Here is a 15,352-nt window from a genome sequence, read left to right on the forward strand (position 1 = left end):
TACAGTGAATCACAGTAAAAGTGAGCCACCTGTTTTTCAAAAACATAGACTCAAATTATTAATTAACAACCTTGACGGCACCCTTTATTTTTTGCTTAGTTTGTAAATCGAGCCTATTTACACTATCCAACTGTATATTTTTGTTGTTGTAGTCAATAACAGTTCGAAAAGCTTCAAAAAACGACAACAACTGCGTTTGCGTCACAGTCAAAGTGAGCCATGTAATTTTGTTGTTTTTTAAGTAGCGGTACTTTTTTATATTGAATTTGTATTTTTGCATAAATCTGCTTGTTGATGGATTCGTTTTGTTTTGAAAAGCAATTAGTGAAGATGGGTCCGAAAACAAGTGTGGAAATTAGGCAGAGAGTGATAGAACTGTACCAAGATGGCAAATCTCAAAGGTATATAGCGGAATATGTCAATAAAAGTCGGGGAACTGTGCAGTACATAATTCATCGCTTTGTTAGAGAAGATAGAATTGAAAATAAGCAGAAAAAGAGCAAAAGGAAAGCATTTGCCGAGAGAGAAGAGACATTTATCGTTCGGGAAACTAAGAAAAATCCCCATCTCAGTGCTCCAAAACAGACCGACATAGTTGGAAACCAACTAAATATCCATGTCAACACCGAAACAGTAAGAAGAGTCCTCAGGAAGCACGATTTTAATGGTCGGGTTGCTCGTAACAAACCATTAATTAGCCAGAAAAACCGTAAGAAGCGTCTGGAGTTTGTGAAAAAATATGTTCTAAAGGACATGAGTTTTTGGCAAAAGGTTTGTGACGTAAATAAGTACTTAAAAGCTACTAATAATGTCTTTAGGTTTTATTTACAGACGAAAGTAAATTCAACTTATTTGGCTCAGACGGTAAACAAATGGTTTGGCGGAAAAAGAACTGCGAGCTTCAACCGCAAAATCTTACTTTCAGTATGAAGCACGGAGGCGGTTCCATCATGGTATGGAGCTGTATGGCAGGTGGTGGTACTGGAAATCTTCACCACATTCCAGGCATAATGAACAAATTCGTTTATATAGATATTTTACGTCTAAAGCCGAGTGTCGAAAAACTGGGGTTCGAAGGAAATTTTTATTTTTATCAGGACAACGACCCCAAGCACAAATCTTTCGTTGCGTGGGAATGGTTATTGTACAATTGTCCACATGTATTAGAAGTGCCACCACAGTCTCCGGACTTAAATATAATTGAAAATGTATGGGCCCTTCCCTATCGGAATGTCCGCAATCATAGGATTTCGTCCACCAAGGACCTATTGAATGCTTTAAACGCGGAGTGGCGCGGAATTCCATCCACATATACATGTAAATTGTTGGAGTCTATGCCCAGACGTCTGCAAGCCGTTATTTCTGCGAAAGGTGGTTCAACAAAATATTAATGTCTTATTTATGTTATTTTTATTTTTTGTGGCTCACTTTCACTGTGAGCTAAATTTATGAACTTCATTAGTTTTAATTAATTTTTGTATACTAAATAAAACCACTGTTTGGAATACATATTGAATTACTGTAGATTAATATCCAGACAATAAAATAATATACAAGTTTTTTTATAATAGTTGTATTTTGGTGATATTTTTAAGGCTTCTGGTAACAGCATTATGTGGCTCACTGTATATGTAATAAAAAGTAAAAACTATCACATCAACACATAAAACGTTTTTAAATCAAAACAATTCATTTAAACTATTAATATAATAAATAAATAATTATCAGTAAGTATTAAAAAATAAGTAACAGATTTCGATGTCAATAACTAAAATACAACATTTTTATTGGTGGGCCGTTCAATTTCTAGCATTTGCTTTTTTAGTTCTAATGTTGCAAATTTTAGTTTGGTTTTGTCCAAATCAATCCTTTTTTGTGTTCGAAGTTTTCCACAGCCAATTTATATTTTCTTTTACCCATTTTATGTTTTTTTTCATACATTTTGAAATCACCTTTAGGTTTTCATTAATTTCAGACAACACTTTTAATAAACCTTTGTGATAAGCGATTTGGTTATCCACCTGCTTTTTTAAAAGGATCTCTTTCTTTTTCGGAGCGACTCTTTGACGTGAACAATGTGGCATTTCATCCACTGGCGTTGGTTCATTCCATCGGAATTCGTCGGTTATTAAATTGTTCGAGCTCGACATCGCCTGACCGGATAGCTATATACTGACATTCTAGAGTAGTATCCCTGCGGTCGATGTCTTCATCGACCAGACGATATTGTATGGTGTTGTGCAATATGAAGGCTAGGCCACCCCCGTTATCTCGTTCGCGATCTTTTCGTAAAACTTTGAAACCGGCACAACTCAAAAGATGTGAGCGGCTGTTTAGCTTGGTTACTTGAGTGCAACTATCTACTCGATCTTATTCTGGTGTCCGTTGCAGTTGAATTGAAGTATTCGGGCTTGTCGCGCGTGATCCTGGGGGTGAGAAAGTGGCATGTAGGTGGTGCTGTTTGGCGACGCCACTGTTGAGTGTTGCGGTGGTAAACTCCTGCAGCATGGAGCAACGTTGACTGATGTGACGTTCCGACGTATGACGGTCTGACAAACAAAACAGACTGTCGCACGAGGATTGGAGCGGGATGAAGCTTGGGGGGACAAGTCAGAGTGGGAGCTATGTTGGCTGTTTGAGCTCCTGGGGACCGTAGAGGTCCTCCATTGGCCACTCGGCGTGAGTGGCGGTGCAGCGCGCGTACTGTGTGCAGATTGCATAGCCGTAGAGGCTGTTGTCGCAGTATTGCGTTGGCAACATGGGGCCACGTAACTCATGGTCCACTCCGTGTCTTAAGGCCTGAGCAGGTCTTAAGATGGATCCATCCATTGCAAGTGATACACCTGACCGAGGTGGAGTTTGGATGGAGCCTTTTAGCGCAAACGACAATGACGACAAACTAAGATTAATACTTACCCATCCAAACAGGGTTACATCGCCAAAAAACCCGCCTTTGGCCGGAAAAAATCCGGGTCAATTCCGGTGCATAGAACCGGCTGTCGTGGTAATTTAATACCTGAGACAGACATGTAGTAACAATACTCATAAACTCAAATACTACCTTTGTTTCATAGGCATTAAATATTTCAAAAAAAAAAATCTAAACAATAAATATGTAGATGTGTGTTATGGAGAAAATAAGTATAATTATTTCAAATACTGTAAAATTAATCTATTTTCATCGCAAAAAAGCGATTTGGTTAAAGTCTCTCTAGAATCCTCACATAAAATGAGACATTGTCTGCTTTTGCGGAAGAAAAATTGTGAAAAATATTTTGTTTTCTATTTTAATAATTAATTTTTTAAGTCATTTTGACAGAATATTTCGAAGAGCTTTTGTGTAAAAGCTTTTAGCAAAGTTTATTACCTGTTTTTTAGCTGTGTTTATACAAATACCACAATGAAACATCATAGTATTGTTACCAGCAAAATACCCTGCCAACCACGGCTACCCGCTTGAGACAAATATTCCAATACAACTACACATTTTTTCTCTATACACTAACACCAACGCACATTTTCGGGTTATTTTTTGTTTACCTAAATGCGATGAAAAAAAGTTTGTTTCATTGCTTGATTTATTTGAATGAGTGCGAAGGAGAAAACATAATTGTCAATAGTGACAATAGAAAATCCCAAAAAGGGTAATAAAAAAAAACGATTGAAAGACGCATGTCGTTCGTGATTGTACCATCGTAAAGGAGGCTCGTACAACAAGAAGGTAAGTAAATTAATTTTGTGTGATTTTTTAACAATATTTTGAAAATAATTACTTCATTTATTTTTATATGTAGCATTGGAAATTGGAAGTAGCAGCAGCAGCTATATCATCAGAAGCGGCAAATATCAATTGTTAAGTAAGTATGTGAAAAAAGTGTGTGTACTTTGAAATTGGACTGCGCAGTCCAATATAATACGCAAAAATAAATACATACATATGTACATATGTATTCTATGCGTTTAAGGCGGCCTGCACAATTATAATATTTTTCCACTCTTTTATTTTCAGGTTGTAATAATTCTTTTCTTTAATTAATCTTTTTTCAGATATTAATTATTTTTTTAAATTAAATATAATTTTATTTATATATAAATTATAACAAAATTTTATGTAAAAATGTAAAAAATAAAAATTTTAAAAATTAAGTTTTCTTTTAAATTTTAAGAGTAGGAGTTAAAAAATGCAACCCTACATCAGCTGTTTAAAATGCAACCCTGCATCACCTATTTATAAAGAGAAAATGCAACCCTGCATCAGCCGTCGATTGGGGATATTAGAGCAGGACAGATATACTTTTTTATATGACACTGCTGAATGAGAGCAACAAAGATGTATGATCACATGTATACGTACGTGAGTGGGTAAAATTGTCGCTCGGCCTATGACAAAGTACACATGATTACCCTATGGATTACCCACTTTCTTACCCACTGATTTTTTTACCCGCTCATGGTTGGCTGGGTGCTACATTGCTCATATGGTATTTTGCTGGTATTTAGTGACACACATATGGTATTTGTACCATATATGGTATTGTTACTACATGTCTGAGATATAAGTGAAGCTTATGGCACAATTCCGATTTCTTTGGCGCCGCGATTTGAAGGTACCGTTGGAAAGAGGAAGTCCTCCTGATTAAAAAATATATAGGGTTATAGGTACCGCAAACGCTTAGTTTACGATATTCGACCTTAAAGTCCAAAACTTCGCAAAGTTCAAACATTTCAAGAAGCTATTTCACCACGTTAAACCCACTTTATTCACATTTTTCTCTTCAAATTAATTAAATTACACTATAATCTTTTAAATAAATCCACAGTTTACACTTTTAGCAGGTTTTTTATTTAAAAAATCTTTATTTTAAAAATTACATTTTACACTCGTTTGAACCTCATTTGTTTACCAAGATAATAAGTAATATTATATATACATATGTATAAGTAATATTACATATATAATAGTGTTCCGTAATAAAGTGTAAGGTTGCAGTACAGTACGAAAACTCAAATTTTGTTTCAATATGAGTGCATGATAACCGTAAAATATAACCACTTTATATCCAAAACTCATGTTTTAAATATGTATAATAATATATATATCGTCACCTAAAATACAAACCAATGTATCATAAAAAATAAATTGAAATCGCTGACAGATATAATAACCAAAATGTATAAATTTTATAACGAAAACTTAAATTTTGTTTGAATATTGGATATAAAGTGGTTATAGTTATATATTGAAACAAAATTTGAGTTTTGGATATAAAGTAGTTATATTTTTTGGTTATTATGCACTCAAACTCATATTTTAAATATAATATATGCATATATATATATATATCGTCACCTAATATACAAACCAATGTATCATAAAAAATTAATGGAAATCGCTGACAGAAATAATAATCAAAATTTATCAATTTTATAACGAAAACTTAAATTTTGTTTGAATATGAGTGCATAATAACCAAAGAATATAACCACTGTCACCACTTTATAACAAAAAGTCAATATATTTTTTTATTTTTAACGCAGAAAGGAGTACTACGCGAAAGTACTTCAGTCACCCCGGGTATTCGCTCGGCCAGAGTTATTTTTTTAGAGCGCGGCCGAAGGCCGCCAAAGCAGAAAGGAGTGCTACGCGAAAGTACTTCAGTCACCCCGGGTATTCGCTCGACCAGGGTTATTTTTTTAAAGCGCGGCCGAAGGCCGCCAACGCAGAAAGGAGTACTTCGCGAAAGTACTTCAGTCACATAAATTACGTATTACACATATACATATGCAGAAAGTAATTTTTTTATAGTAAATATATAAAAAAAAAAAATCACGCGATAAAACAAACAAAGAAAAATTGTTAAAAATCCTACATATTTACTGTTTAAGATGTGGCAAGGCTCGTTTTCCTCATAATTGTAAACAATCTAACCTTTTCAACGATGAGTGTGCTAAGTGATTTTTAAATTAATAAATTTAGGTAAAATATAGCAAAATAAAAGTGAAATGTGAGCTTATTTCAAAGCTTTGAGTGTGTATTTAAATATACAAAGTAAAAAATGTGAAAAAATTTTGTGAAACATAGAGAAATAACATGTTTTCTTAGTGCAAATTTTTGAACTTTTAATCGTGAATATTTTAAAAAATAAGTAATTTTTACATTATTTTTGGATATTCCTCCTCTGGAGAAGCTCCCCTATCCGTACATACCCCATTTATACGGAAATTCGGTTTTTTTAATCCTCCGCCAAAGTAATCGGAATCGTGCCAAGCTTATAGTCTGCCAAAACCTCTGTTTGCTTAATTCACATTTATAATTTTTCTGTGTCTCCGCACCAAAATTTCAAAAAGCTTTAGTTTAGTTTATTTTGTTTGAGTTCATATGCCCGCCGTTATATATTTTAGCAGCAATTAAAACTAATTTATATTTGAAACCTACATTTTAAAACGATGTGACTTCTGTATGCTTTGTGCTACAAGGATACAATGCGAAAAGGAAAAACTAAATTCGAAATTTTCAAAATTCACTATGATTGTCGAATTACACGTATTATTTTCTTTCATTAATTCAAAGTATCGATGGAGTAAAAAGTTCATTAAATAGGTTACACGATATTTATTAACCATCATTTCATTGTTTATACATTTTTAAGCATAAACCTCGCGTTGTGCTTTCTCCCACGCTGCTATAGGGCCGTGCTCTGGACGATATTTTACATTGCATCCGTCTGGTTCTAAACGATTTTCATCACGTAGTTGCTCATAGCGGTCACGGTCATACTTAGTGAAACCCCATCGTTTTGATACGTAAATCTAAAGAACAAAATATACCATAAATATGTTTCTATATTTTTGGCTATAATAAGATTTAAAGGGTTCCACAATAATTCATACTAGATTATATAGCATCAGAATTCTTACCATTTCTATTGGTTCTGGCAATTGAGAAATAAAGTCACGAGTATTTAAAGCAAAGTCTGATCACTTAGCTATAATTACACTGTATTCCTTAAAAAAATAATGATTTATAGTGCGAGGTCTACCCAACACCGTATGGTTTATAATTCATTCGCTTCGAACTGGTTACCATATTGGCGGCCTTCAGACACGATTCAAAAAAAAATATCCCAGGTTGATACAACACCGGTGTGTTCACAATTCTTTTACGTGCCTGGTAGATTCAACAACGGAGTGTTCATGATTCCTTCACATTTTGCCCGCGTTTGTAAAAAAAAAATAATCCTAGTTAGAGCGGAGAAGAGTTCGACGTGAATGAATTACGACCAGACCTGTCATGGGAAGACCACGCACTATAAATCCGGATATGTACAGTGTTATTACATCTAAGTGATCAGAGTGCTGTAGAAACGTGCCGTTATAACAATAATAAGAACTAAGGGCCCTATTACGGCTTTCAATACAGCTGTATTTTGCTAACAAACAGTTGAAGTTAAACATTAATGATTCTATATACAGGAAAAATATTAATAGAAAATGGGTAGAAGAATTATTTTATTTGCAAATATGGTGTTCGTAAGATTTAAAAGCAGTTTTTTTAACAACCATAAACTCGATTGTTGTTTTCGTTCAAAGTTAAAGCCATTTAAAATACATTCGGTTTCTAGGAAATGGGAATTTTGGTAATGTTCTAAACAAGTTTTTTAGAGATTACATTGTTGCCTTAAAAAATAACATATATCAAATTTCGTCAATATATTTTGTCAAATGTGAAAGTGGTCCATACAAGAACTTTATTCCGAAAACTGAGAGACTAGTTCGTATATATACAGACAGACGGACAGAGAGACAGGCAGACAGGCAGACGGACAGACAGACAGACGGACAGACAGACAGACAGACGGACATGGCTAAATCGACTCAGCTCGACATACTGATGATTTATATACATATATACTTTATAGGGTCTCCGACGATTCCTTCTGGGTGTTACAAACTTCGTGACAAACTTAATATACCCTGTTCAGGGTATAAAAATCAGAAAATGAAAATATATTCTGAATCTGTAATTTAAATTATTTAAAAGCAGGGATCAAGAGAAAAGAAGTTTACTAATTGTTATTCAAATTATATTTTTTTTCCTCACAAAATAATCGTTTTATCGTTTTGCCTTTGCGATTTGAAGGAAATAACGTGAGTTTTTTTTTGTCAAAACAAAGGAAAAGCTTACGTTTCAATCCTTATTGCGCAATAGTTTAAAATATAACTATGATTCTGGGAACAATAAATAAAAGTTATGGAATAACTCTTATTTTGTAACGATTTCTTTAAAATTAAATTTACTCCTCAAAAAACTAAAATTTTCTATTACTTATATTCTGAAGTGTATTCAACAAAGTGAAATAAGTATTTGTCTTATAGAGGGATTCTGTAACCAGTCTCTAGTCTCTATTTGAGACATTTTGAGAGTCTCTAGTCTCTGTTTGAGACATTTTGAGGTAAAGTCTCAATTTGTGATTAGTTACTATTCACTAAACAGTCTCTAGCGTTAGTCTCAAAATATTGCCTCAAATTTGAAACCTGGCAGTAAGCAAGTCTCAAAACTAAAAAGAGCTCTTGTCTGCCATTTTGAATATACTGAATAGAGATCATCATAGATATTAATCGATTGTCGTATTTTTATATTTTGTAAACAATTCAAACACGAAAAGGTTAAAAATAAATAAATTTTACATAAATTTAGTAAATATTATGAAACAAAGTCAACATATATTTTTATTTTTATTGATAATTATGTTTTTTGACTATGTTATAGGAACTGGAGATATACGACTGCAACGACATCTATTGACAAAATACGAAACTACTTTTTCGACTACCATATACATATGTATGTATGAGTGTAAAGCAAGTGGCTTCATATTGATAAAAAAAAACAGACAGAGATTGTCAAATAAGCTTAACCGTGCGTTTCTGTACTGTGATACGGTCTCAAGTCTCTAAATTTGAGATTTTAAGTTAGATACAATTTTTCAAGTCTTGCGGTATTTTCGCTAATTGGCGCTGAAAGCGCGTAGTTCTAGTTTTATTCGTCGCATCGGGTCTTGCTATATCTTTTTGGAAAGCTCATTTCACGTGCTAACACGTATTTGATTGATTGTCGTTTCTTTTAAGTCGTTCGTGAGTTATAGCGTCGCAAACATGGAGCAAAATAAAGAGAAAATACGGCATATTTTACAGTACTACTACGATAAAGGCAAAACTGCATCTCAATTTATGCAGTTTATGGACCCGATACAGTTTCCATTTCCACCGCACAACGATGGTTTCAACGTTTTCGTTCTGGTGTAGAGGTTATCGAAGATGCGCCACGCTCCGGAAGGCCTGTCGTCGAAAATTGCGATAAAATCGCTAAATTGGTCGAAAGAGACCGGCATAGTAGCAGCCGTAGCATCGGTCAAGAGCTGGGCATGAGTCATCAAAAATTCATTTCAATTTCAATAAAAAAAAAAAAACAAAATTCAATAAAAAATACCGCAAGACTGTTTTGACAACCCATTATGTGGACTTTGTTTCATAATATTTACGAATTTTATGTAAAATTTATGTATTTTTAACCTTTTCGTGTTTGATTTGCTTACAAAATATAAAAAAAAAATTCGGTTAATATCTATGATGATCTCTATTCAGAATATTCAAAATGGCAAACGAGAGTTCTTTTTAGTTTTGTGACCTGTTAACTATCAGGTGACAAATTTGAGACTAACGCTAGAGACTGTTTAGTGAATCAGTTTTCACGACAGTCGGGTCTACGTAACCGGAACGGACCCGGATTTTTATCCGCCCAAGGACTGTAAACTCGGCAGAATTCTGCTGCTACAACAACAACTTATTAGTGAATAGTAACTAATCACAAATTGAGACTACCTCAAAATGTCTCAAATGGTGACGTAGAGACTGCTTACAGAACCGCGCTATTAATGTGTGTTTTAATAATTATTCACCTTTTCGTGCGAAATAAGTAAATAATTCCGGGTTTCCTTTTTAAAAATGTTCAAAAATCTTCTATTTTGGGTTGGCAACACCAATAAAACTTCCACCGATAATAGTTGAAAATAGTACGAGTTGGGTGAATATGAAGTTGAAGCAGTTTAACCGAGAGGAGTTCAAAACCGTAAAAAGCGTACAAGTTAAAAGAAAAATGCGTTTTATATATGTATATTTTTATACATTTACACACAACCATTAAAATATGCACGGACTTGTAATATTCGCGTAAAAATATAACGTTTTAAAAAATATATAATTAATGCGTCCTACATCGTTGACAAACATATTTGGGGTACTCTTAACGTGCCATAAAGCATTGTAAAATAATAAATTTTTATACTAGTTTAAAATATTTGTTAGATTGCATATTAAAATACGTTTACGCTAATACAATTCTGAACACTATGTTTTCATCGCTATAACTTATAACTTTATGAGACTATGTGAAACCCCTAATTATATTTACTACTGATCCGACCTGTGTAAATTATACAATTTTTAATCAAAAAATATCATAAAATTAAATACACACCTTTTGACGTCCTGGAAACTTAAACTTGGCACGACGTAGGGCCTCAACAACTTGAGCCTTATAACGATCACTGGAGCGAACCGACATTATTGGCTGGCCGATGTGAACACGAGCGACTGTTCCCTGTGGTTTACCAAACGCTCCACGCATTCCAGTCTGAAGCCTGTAATAATTAACTTTCATTAAAAAATATTTCCTTCTTAAAGGGAAAACATTGGTAAAGGAAACAAAATCAGATTTTGTCGTTAATCATTTAAATCATATCCCAGTGCTCGAGTTTTTCATCATATAACATTTCGGTAATTAAACATACATTCAAATAAAAAATAAAAAAAAATATATATAGTGCAAATCTTATATTTCTTACCTATCCGCTCCAGCACATGACAACATTTTATTAATTCGAATCACGTGGAATGGATGTAGACGCATACGTATGTGGAATTGATCTTTACCGCAGTATTTTACTAAATACTTGTTGCAGCAAATGCGACCAGCCTCCAACGCCTCACTACTAAGTTGCTCATATTCATCTGATACTAAATGAACACACAAAGGAAAATCCTCAACTGAAGCCTTTTTTCTGCCCAAATCGAATATACGAATTTTTGGGTCTGGCACACCTCGACAAAATCTGGACTTTGGGTACGGCTTATTTTTGCAGTAGCGATAACTGTCAAAAAATCATATTTAACACACATAATATCGAAATAAATCCATCCATCATACCATCTTGCTGGTCGGCGACCCATCTTAAAACTTTAGACACGTCCACTTCTGCTAGAAGAATCCAACGGAAAAGGAAGTTAGCTATGAACTACTTGACATATTTCCAATTGCTCCTACTATACATGCGTTTATGATCAGAGGTAATATTAGAAAAATTCTTACTATTCGTTCACACGTCGAGCATTAGGTACTGGTAATAAATTTTCTGTAATCATTTACAACTTTATACTAAATAGTGGGAAGAATGTTTGTTGTTTACTAGCCTTAGCATTCCACAAAAATAAAATGCATAATCATTGGGTATTTTTTGGAAAACGATATTTTTGTGAATTGTTTCCAAACTTGGATAATATTCGAAAAGTATCCTCCGATTTCAGGGATTAAATGGGTACGTATGAATAGAGGACGTCCTCCAGATCAAGAAAACATATACAATATAAATAAATGCCGCTGACTTAAGATGTTCAAAAATTCATCTATTTAAAACTTAACTAATGCAGGTTTCAGAGTCCAATACTTACGGAGCATCTGGACAGGATAAAATTTATGGCATACTAACTGTCAAACGTATTGCTATTGCCATTGCCAAATCTGTATGTGGGCATTTGCTCTCATAATACATATAATCATTTGCGCAAAGGCGTAGGGTAGGTAGGTTCGAGCTGATGTAGCGCATGCTTCGAGCACTTGAAAAATTTATTTTATCATATGCGAAATGCCGTCGGGTAGGTAGCTGATGTAGCGCACGTTTTGAGTTCTTGAACTCCTTAAATTTTTATGTGGAAAATAACAAAAGGATTAAGATCCTTTTATCACAAATGTATTTCTGGGAGAAATAAGAAGTCATATTTTTGGACTACTATATAATAATTGCGGCATAAATTTTATATTCCAATTAAAATAATAAATTTAAGATGAGCAATAATATGATGAATAATGGAGGATGGGGTCATGTGTAGAAGTTCACGAGGGACTACGTAAATATAAGTGAGGAAAGTTCTTATAAAACTATGCACAGATAAACAGCATGAGAACAAAACACCAACGCTCTACTCGGCCACACAAAATTAACGCACGGATATTTACTTTCAGAAGATTCACCAACACTTTCCATGAACTGCAATGATACCCTGACCATGCAACATCTAATAAACTGCTACAATGACACATCGCAAAATGTTTTTGCATATATAGTACACTGGACTACGTAAATATAAGAAAACATCTACCTGCTGATCGCCATTCACTTGGGAGTGGCCAGAAACGATTCTGTTACATATGACTCAAGCAGCTCACGACTTCCGGTCTTTGACCAAGTATCCTCTGGGTAGCCTAAGAACATCCGTTCGAAGGTGAGCTAAAGTGAGAAGGCGAAACATCCCCTGCATAGGGTTGTGCGCTGGGTTTGGGACCCGCCACGTAAAAAGCCCACCCCAATGAAAAACGACAAACAGCCTCGGATGAGAAACCCCTCTTTTGATGACGACCATGGCAAACGAAATAAGGACAACGATATCAGGGCATGCACCTGGAATGTCCGGTCGCTTAATTGGGAAGGTGCCGCTGCCCAGCTGGTTGATGTCCTCCTGAAAATAAAGGTTGACATCACCGCCGATGGAACTGTGGGACGGCATTTCAAACTCCTTAAGTACAGCTTCATCCGAAACCCTTGGTTTTCGGAAAGTGCAAAAGAACAACTGCTACGACGAGGAGTGTCGCGTCGCAGCGGAGAGAAAACAGGCTGCCTACCTCGCAACGTTACGATCGAACACAACACGAGCGGGATGGGATAGATACCGAGAATCGAAGAGGGAAGCGAGACGCATCTGCAGACAGAAAAAGAAGGAGGCCGAAATGCGTGAGTATGAAGACCTTGATAAGCTGGCCGACAGGGGTAATGCTCGAAAATTCTACGAAAAAATGCGGCGGCTTACAGGAGGTTTCAAGACCGGAGCATACTCTTGTAGAACCCTCAAAGGTGATCTAGTCACCGATGCCCAGAGCATACTTAAATTATGGAGGGAACACTTCTCCAGCCTGCTGAATGGCAGAGAATGCACAACGCCAGGAGAAGGCATATTGTGTGAAAGATTAAAGCCCACCGTCAACAAACTGATTGGACCTTATCAGTGTGGCTTTAGACCAGGAAAATCAACAAACGACCAGATATTCACCATGCGTCAAATCTTGAAAAAGACCAGTGAAAGGAGAATCGACAAACACCACCTCTTCGACGATTTCAAAGCTGCTTTCGACAGCACGAAAAGGAACTGCCTCTATGCCGCGATGTCTGAATTTGGTATCCCCGCAAAACTAATACGGCTGTGTAAACTGACGTTGAGCAACACGAAGAGCTCCGTCAGAATCGGGAAGGACCTCTCCGAGCCGTTCGATACCAAACGAGGTTTCCGACAAGGCGATTCCCTATCGTGTGACTTTTTCAACCTGCTTCTGCAGAAAATAGTTCGAGCTGCAGAACTTAGTAGAGAAGTTACCATCTTTTATAAGAGTGTACAGCTGCTGGCGTATGCTGATGATATTGATATTATCGGCCTTAACACCCGCGCCGTTAGTTCTGCTTTCTCCAGGCTGGACAAGGAAGCACAGAAAATGGGTCTGGCAGTGAACGAGGGCAAGACGAAATATCTCCTGTCATCAAACAAACAGTCGTCGCACTCGCGACTTGGCACTCACGTCACTGTTGACAGTCATAACTTTGAAGTTGTAGATAATTTCGTCTATTTAGGTACCAGTATTAACACCACCAACAATGTCAGCTTGGAAATCCAACGCAGGATTGCTCTTGCCAACAGGTGCTACTTCGGACTGAGTAGGCAATTGAAAAGTAAAGTCCTATCTCGACGAACAAAAGCCAAACTCTATAAGTCGCTCATAATTCCCGTCCTGCTATATGGTGCAGAGGCTTGGACGATGTCAACAACTGATGAGTCGAAGTTGCGAGTTTTCGAGAGAAAAGTTCTGCGAAAGATTTATGGTCCTTTGCGCGTTGGCCACGGCGAATATCGCATTCGATGGAACGATGAGCTGTACGAGATATACGACGACATTGACATAGTTCAGCGAATTAAAAGACAGCGGCTACGCTGGCTAGGTCATGTTGTCCGAATGGACGAAAACACTCCAGCTCTGAAAGTATTCGACGCAGTACCCGCCGGGGGAAGCAGAGGAAGAGGAAGACCTCCACTTCGTTGGAAGGACCAAGTGGAGAAGGACCTGGCTACGCTTGGAATATCCAATTGGCGCCACATAGCGAAAAGGAGAAACGACTGGCGCGCTGTTGTTAACTCGGCTATAATCGCGTAAGCGGTGTCTACGCCAATTAAGAAGAAGTAGAAGAATAATATTTTGATTTATGCTTGTATAAGTTTATTAAATTTAAGAATTCGCTCATTCCTAACCCAATTTGCATAATTTTTCGTATATATTAATTTTTTGGAAAAATTTTATTTTGCAAATGTACTTTATTTTAATAATATAACACAGCCGTCTTAATACTCGCTCTTCTAAATTTCATATTAAAAAATCTTAGCTAAGCATTGTTACAGCAGGAATAAAGGGATGTTAAACTTATTCCAGTGTGAGAGCGCCTAAATATTAGCGTTTTTTATGAAATTTTTCATTATAGCCAGATCAGAAAAAAACTATTTTTTGGGCATTTTAAATAAAACACCCAATTCGCATTTTCCACACCACCTATGAGGTATACAAAAGAGCGCGCTACCGAAGTTATTTTTGGGTGCTCGGTTCCCCAGTAGACCTATATCACCCATTAAAAATTTATTAAATAAAATAATGAAAAAACAAAACGATAACAGTTCATATTGTATAAAAAATTAACAAAAACAATATCATTCCATATCACAGAATAATAATAAAATATAATACTTAAAACAATAAAAATAAATTTTTGTACATACGTCAATATTTATGCTCCAAATTCGAATGCGTAATTAAAAACTTTCTCATCTTTAACGTTCTAACCTTAGAGCCTCTTAAACAAAATTTTATTCTTAATTTGGGTAGAGATACTTAAATCTTTATTTAAAAATTTTGTCACAAAATAAA

General features: G+C 35.5%; 1 protein-coding gene across 2 annotated transcripts; it reads right to left on the bottom strand.

The window, feature by feature from the left end:
• Positions 1–6,598: 6,598 nt before the first annotated feature.
• LOC126764174 (60S ribosomal protein L10) lies at positions 6,599–11,384 on the bottom strand. Of its 2 annotated transcripts, none has more exons than XM_050481966.1 (4): positions 11,267–11,384; positions 10,905–11,210; positions 10,538–10,700; positions 6,599–6,810 (listed from the first exon to the last, which is right to left on the bottom strand). In XM_050481966.1, exons 1-4 carry the CDS (start codon positions 11,287–11,289, stop codon positions 6,646–6,648), a joined length of 657 nt encoding a protein of 218 aa, XP_050337923.1. In that variant the 5' UTR covers positions 11,290–11,384; the 3' UTR covers positions 6,599–6,645. The 2 variants fall into 2 exon arrangements, with proteins under 2 accessions (XP_050337923.1, XP_050337925.1); XM_050481968.1 differs by lacking the exon at positions 6,599–6,810 and adding an exon at positions 10,157–10,483.
• Positions 11,385–15,352: the final 3,968 nt, after the last annotated feature.

This window comes from Bactrocera neohumeralis, unplaced genomic scaffold, assembly GCF_024586455.1.
Source record: "Bactrocera neohumeralis isolate Rockhampton unplaced genomic scaffold, APGP_CSIRO_Bneo_wtdbg2-racon-allhic-juicebox.fasta_v2 cluster09, whole genome shotgun sequence".
NCBI classification, from domain to species: domain Eukaryota; kingdom Metazoa; phylum Arthropoda; class Insecta; order Diptera; family Tephritidae; genus Bactrocera; species Bactrocera neohumeralis.

Excerpts from the sequence above, each read along its gene's own strand:
- LOC126764174 (XM_050481966.1), bottom strand. The coding sequence starts at position 11,289 with ATGGGTCGCCGACCAGCAAGATG. Across the intron at positions 11,211-11,266 it reads GGTCGCCGACCAGCAAGATG|TTATCGCTACTGCAAAAATA; the intron begins GTATGATGGATG and ends ATTTTTTGACAG. Across the intron at positions 10,701-10,904 it reads TCATGTGCTGGAGCGGATAG|GCTTCAGACTGGAATGCGTG; the intron begins GTAAGAAATATA and ends TAATTATTACAG.